Source organism: Rutidosis leptorrhynchoides, chromosome 10 (assembly GCF_046630445.1).
Source record: "Rutidosis leptorrhynchoides isolate AG116_Rl617_1_P2 chromosome 10, CSIRO_AGI_Rlap_v1, whole genome shotgun sequence".
Taxonomy (NCBI): Eukaryota; Viridiplantae; Streptophyta; class Magnoliopsida; order Asterales; family Asteraceae; genus Rutidosis; species Rutidosis leptorrhynchoides.
Window position 1 is genome coordinate 275,723,338 of NC_092342.1, and position 6,421 is coordinate 275,729,758.

Consider the following 6,421-nt stretch of genomic DNA (forward strand, 5'->3'; position numbering starts at 1 on the left):
GTTATCGATCTGGGATTTCAGCGAGAAAGGAGGTTGACATTGGGTTGTCTGGAGGGAACGACAGGGCCCTCAGACCTGCAGATGTGTTACTTTATTCCTGGGATTGTGGTCGCGATGTTTGTGTTGACTTGACAGGGTCTTCTCCTTTGACACAGTCTGGGCTTTCTGACTTTGTCCCTGGACGTGCTGTGGTTGATGCGGCTCGTCGGAAGCGGGTCAAGTACGAATCTAGCTGTCAGGCGATTGGTTATGGTTTCATTCTTTTCTCATTTTCTTCCCTTGGGGAATTAGAAAAGGATGCTGTTTCTTTGCTAAAGCGGGTTCAGAAGAGTTCGATGGCGCAAGATATTGGTGCCGGTGCTGCTGCTCATATTTTTACTAGGATAGGTTTTGCTATTGCTAGAGGTGTGGGGGCCCAGATTGTCTCTAGGCTTCCCACTAATTTTTTGTAAGTTTTAATACTTTTAAGTTTATTATAATAATAATAATAATAATAATAATAATAATAATAATAATAATAATAATAATAATAATAATAAGAATATAATAATAATATAATAATAATTAATAATAATAAAAATAAAAATAAGTAATAATAAATAATAAATAAATAAATAAAAAATAAGGTGCAACTCTCATATCACCTCTTTCTCTCACTCAACTCCCAAATCCCCAATCTTCCCCAAAAGCATTTCTTCATTACTTTATATATTATTCAACTGTTGGATCGCAAACGTACGCATATAAATTGATTCCAAATCATACAGCTTAGAATCAAAATCCTGCTTTATACATATTCTGCAATACTCATACATAAGCACAATCTCACAGCTTCGTCTCAATTCATCGAATTCAGTCATCATCGGTTCGTTTTTTTGTTACAATACACATTCGATTCTGTAATTACGTTTCAATTACCATCTCTAATTTCATTTTACATCTTAAATGTATACAAGTAATTGAGAACGATTGAAGATTGTAAGAGAATTAAATATTTTAGGGCAATTTTGGGGGTTTATTGTGATTACTTTGATTTTCTGAAGTGATATTTGAAATTGAATATTTATATTGTTTATGATGCTATAATTTGTTAGCTTGCTAGGTTATTATGTTGTTTATAAGCTAATATGTATCTTTATGTTTGAAAGGTTTTTGTGAAATTATTAATTGCAGTACATTATCTCTGTTTGTGGTGATGGTTGTCTATTGGAAATAGTCATTGATGCTGCGTTGAGTATAAGCTTTGTGCGTAGAGAATTTGATATGATTCCTCGGTTTCCTTTGTCCGAAACGCCCGGCATTAGTGGAGATAGTATGGATATCGACGGTGATCCCTTTCATCACTCTGTAAGATGACTTTTTATGTTATTCATCTTGGCTCATGATATATGTTCTTATGCTTAAATGTTTGATGCTAATTATGCTTCATAACAGCCTAATAGATCGTATTATGCTTTTAGGCTATATATCACAACATGTATGTATATGTTACTTCTGCGTTATTTGCAACAAACTATAATCTATAATTTCTTTTCTTTGTATTACTTCACAATTATGATTGACAGATAGCTGTTACATTACAGGAAGCAGCTCCAAAGATACTAGAGGCTGATGTGGAGTTATCTCGTCATCGCATATCTGTATTTCTTTCGACACATACGGCCTATGAGCTGCTCCCAGAATCCGGCAAGGTTTGATTTTCACTTTTTCAGAACTAGCGATGCATCATGGTTTTGACATATTGGTACTGCGGTTATACTTTTTGAGTGTTCTTTCCTTGCCTTATCTAGGTTGTTGCATTGGATGTTTCTCTACCAGTTAAGCAAGCTTTCCATATTCTATATGAACAGGTAACATTGAATGGATTACTTTTTTGTTTTTATAACTCTTTAGTTTTAAGTTTTGCCTACTTTTTAGAAGTAAACGTTTATTGCTTGGGTCAAATCCAACTCATGTGTTCATACTCTAGTAAATTTTACTGACTTATTGTACATACCAAGGGAAGAAATTTATCAGAACATTAGTTGTGATAATATGTTATATGATATGCATTTTATCATCTGATATTATTATGGTGTAACTCCCACTTTAAAATGCATGGTTTTCAATCAAGAATCTGCCTATTGGTTTTAGCTTTAAACATATATATACACATTCTTAAATCTTTTAAAACAACTTAAATCTCACCAAAACTTCAAATACAAATCTAATACTTCAGTGATGGGGAGATGTTTTTGAAAATTATTTTGGCTTTTTTTATAAAAAAAAGTATTACATGCTTCTCGGATATAATTGATACGTTTCTGGATTTTTTTGAAGTATTCTTAAATTTATACCCAACTAGGTTTCAGTGGTTTATCAAATGTGGTTTTATTTACAGGGAATTTCAGTCGCGCCCCTTTGGGACCATGCTGTTGGTCGTTTTGTTGGGATACTTAGCCCATTAGACTTCATCTTAATTCTTAGAGAGGTATACTATCTTCCATGTAACATGCTACTTGCTATGCAGTTGCTCATAGATCATTTGTTCATTTATTGTTATTTATAATAACAGTTTTGTAATTCTGTAATATTCACATTTTGTATTTTTGGGTGAAGGAGAGCGTTACCTTTGGCAAAATTTTATCAGAAATCAATAATTTAAGATTTATGATTTTTGGATGTGACTCATACAAGATAAATCAAAGGCTCCTATATCCCTGAGTCTTGCTTTGAAAATAATAGCTAAATAAACTAAATCTATTGTTTTGGAATATATTTCAACACCAGAAATGCAACTAAAAACCCAAACTCTTAAACGTTTTCCCAACAGTAACAAATTACTGCTTTCATCACATTACTAAACGGCTTAAGATTCTTGTCCAGTAAACTAATGAACCCTGATGGATACATAAGTAATTAGTACAACCCCTAAACTTTTCAAGATTTTCAGACCAAATTTCTTGATTAAATAATCCATTTTTACCTGAACTGGATCCTATTACATTAGCAAAAGATGTATTTAATTCTATTAAACTTCAGCTGGGGAATCATGGATCGGATTTGACTGAGGAAGAGCTTGAGACTCATGCCATATCAGCTTGGAAGGAGGGGAAATTACAACTTACTAGGAAATTTGATGGTAATGGATCATTGCATGCAAAACGTCTTATCGATGTAAGTGCCTCTTGATAATTCCTAAAAGTACCACCACTAATGATTTATGTGCTATAATATCAGTCTATGTATATATACATGCATGTATATATAGCAGTTTCAAAGCAGATCATCATAGATGAAATTTCAACCTCTTGAATATAAATATGTTAAACCATGAATAGAAGAGAATAAGTTATGATCCTATACTATACTTATGCTTGCAGGCAGGGCCCCACGATTCGTTGAAAGATGTTGCTCTGAAACTGTTGCAGCACAAAGTTGCCAGTGTTCCAATTATCTCACACGATGGTTCTATCCCGCAGTTGCTTCACTTGGCATCCCTAACTGGAGTACTAAAATGTAGGTTTTTCCCTGAGCGGTTTGATGCATCTGCATATGATGTGTGTGTTACTAACCAAGCAATGAATTTCAGGCATCTGCAGACATTTTAAACATTCGCCTGCATCTTTGCCCGTTCTTCAACAGCCAATTTGTTCAATTCCTTTGGGCACGTGGGTCCCGAAAATTGGGGATTCAAATGGTCGCCCACTTGCAATGTTAAGAGCCAATGCCTCTCTCAGCGATGCCTTATCGTTATTAGTTCAAGGTGATTTTCCACTCGGAGCTTCTGTTGTATTGACAGGTTGCCAAGGGTGGGTTGGTCAGGTTGAATAACGGACTAACGGGATAGAACAGATTCGGGTGAAGTTTTGTTATCTTCATTACAACTCTGTTTGAATCTTAAGATAGGTTATAAATTAATGCCTCTTCATATATGGCCAGATCTGTTTGCTGTCAATACACCTGTATAATAATACTTCACACCATCATCTTACATATACTCATATTGTTCCTTCGTTGGTTCACAAATTAAGTATATTGTATATATACAATGACCTCTCCTTTTCTCGCTACAGCCGAAGTGAGTGCAGTACCTATAGTGGATGATAATGACTCGTTGCTGGATATATACTGCCGAAGGTAAAATCCATTATACTGAACTCGAATTGTTCATTTCCGTCATGCGTTTTTTTTAATACTTGAAGTTTTTTTATGGCATCTTAAAATGACAGCGATATTACCGCTTTAGCCAAAGACAGAGCATATGCGCAAATTCACCTTAACGAACTGAGTATTCATCAGGTAGGAAATAAAGGTTCAGTCTTTTGATTCATGTGGTTCCAATATCCTAATTTACATCTATTTAAACTTGGAATATTTTACTACATGCCTACTTTCTTATAACTGCACAAGTGTTTGATTCTTTAGTGACTTAAACAGTAAGCTTCAATAATTAATATTAATAATGTAATATAAATGTACCGACAGACATTACGTAATAAGGAAATGAAGCGTTGACTGTCGGACAAATTTTAGGAGGTTTTAATTATATAGGGATGAAGGTGGAACTGCCATATTTGTACTTAATTCTTAGTCAAGTTTACTGCATCGTTTGTGGCCTGCTCATTGTCTTTCATTTAGTTTCCGTATCCTAAAATTTAAGTTCATATTTACGAAATATATATTCGTATCCTGATTTACGTACATACATACAGGCATTACAACTCACTCAAGAGGCAAGTGCAACTTATGGCTTTTTTAACGGACAAAGATGTCACATGTGTTTGAGATCTGATCCACTGCATAAAGTTATGGATAGGCTCGCCGTTCCCGGTAATTATTGGACTTTTTTAACCTGTTGACGAACCTGTTTTTAACCTGTTAACAAACTTTTCGCCAATTTTACTCAAATGGTTGGCTGTTGTAATTCGATTGTTGTTAACAACTTTCAGGAGTTAGGAGACTTGTTATAGTGGAAGCAGGTAGCAAGCGTGTAGAGGGAATCGTTTCATTAACTGATTTATTCAGGTTTTTGCTTGGATAAAACCCGACAAGCGTTGTAGTCCTCATCGTATCCCCCCACTTAAACAAGTGAAGCTTCTTTTTTTTTCTTATGTCTGAGTTTTTTTACTTTGGTTGGTACAAGAGCTTTTGGCTCTCCAATTTTCTTTATTTTATTTTATTTTATGGTTTTAGTTTGAAAAGAAATTCATGTAAATCGAAACAGGATAAAATGTTTTTTTTTTTTTTCATTTCTTTTACTTTCGCCCCGACATCAACACGTTCTTGAGGGGTGCAAAAGTGGTGCAACCTCATATGGCCTTCAAATATCTGAAGCCCCTAAATATGTTATGAATATACAGGCGTTACAGATGGGGAAAAAGTGGCTGTTTAACATACTATTGTTCCACAAAACTATGAGTTTACAGTGTTTGATCATTGATGGCACTTTTATATTCCTGATATTGCATGTATGTTTGTCACGTGTTTTCTATGGGTTCTAAAGAGTTCCTAGTGTTCGGTCTCCTAAGTTTTTATGGCTTCCAGAAAGTTCCAAGTCGTCGTAATTGTAATATTCTGTGTTTTTCGACACTTAATCAAGATCAAATCAGTCAATATATACAATGTTTCACGTTGATTATCAGTAACAATCTCGTTATAAATATGGGTAATGAAGGGATGGCAATGGATGTTTCATCTATGGACATTCACCCGATCCGATCCATTTATAATGGATATGGATGATGTAAATGGACGATTAATGGATATAGATATGGATATGGATGATCTAAATATTTCGTGGATCGGATATGAAATGACAATTTTTCATCTACGGATATATTCATTATCACTCGAAATACATTTATATATATATATATATATATATATATATATATATATATATATATATATATATATATATATATATACACACACGTACTAAAATATATGGATATACTACGAAGTGGCTTAGACAAATCTTTTTTGTCGATAACCTCAGACCAATCAATCAAATATGGATTAATACGTAATCGATCGAACACTACTTCAAAACGGCTCTTCTGCTTTAGCTCGGTCTTGCAGACGGGAAGACATACTAGGATGCGGAAGAGGTAGAGGGACTGGCTTACTAGGTCGAAGGAAGAAGGCTGACTCAAATATATGGATATACATCTATATATCGATATACATAGAACCTACAAATTCTTAAATTATTAACGACAATAAGGGTTGTGATAGTCACAATTATTAAATCTTCACTAACAATATTCAAAGTTACGTATTTAGATTAGTTTAAACGTATATTTACTTATAACGTATTTTTCTCAATTAAATTTACAATCGGCAACAAATTACAATCAAAATATGTGTAACAAATTAAAAACATAAAGATTAAATATTTACATTTGTTATAATCTATATTAACTTAATAAAATCGTCA

General features: G+C 33.7%; 1 protein-coding gene across 1 annotated transcript; it reads left to right on the top strand.

The window, feature by feature from the left end:
- The first annotated feature begins 639 nt into the window (after window positions 1–639).
- Window positions 640–5,376, top strand: LOC139872275 (sucrose nonfermenting 4-like protein). The gene is made up of 12 exons (XM_071860114.1): window positions 640–865; window positions 1,174–1,347; window positions 1,584–1,691; window positions 1,791–1,850; window positions 2,381–2,470; window positions 3,022–3,156; window positions 3,363–3,498; window positions 3,572–3,745; window positions 4,056–4,119; window positions 4,212–4,281; window positions 4,695–4,812; window positions 4,932–5,376. The coding sequence occupies exons 2-12, from the start codon at window positions 1,264–1,266 to the stop codon at window positions 5,021–5,023; spliced, it is 1,131 nt and encodes a 376-aa protein (XP_071716215.1). The 5' UTR covers window positions 640–865; window positions 1,174–1,263; the 3' UTR covers window positions 5,024–5,376.
- Window positions 5,377–6,421: the final 1,045 nt, after the last annotated feature.

Excerpts from the sequence above, each read along its gene's own strand:
- LOC139872275 (XM_071860114.1), top strand. The coding sequence starts at position 1,264 with ATGATTCCTCGGTTTCCTTTGTCCGAAACGCCCGGCATTAGTGGAGAT. Across the intron at positions 1,692-1,790 it reads TGCTCCCAGAATCCGGCAAG|GTTGTTGCATTGGATGTTTC; the intron begins GTTTGATTTTCA and ends TGCCTTATCTAG. Across the intron at positions 3,499-3,571 it reads CCTAACTGGAGTACTAAAAT|GCATCTGCAGACATTTTAAA; the intron begins GTAGGTTTTTCC and ends AATGAATTTCAG.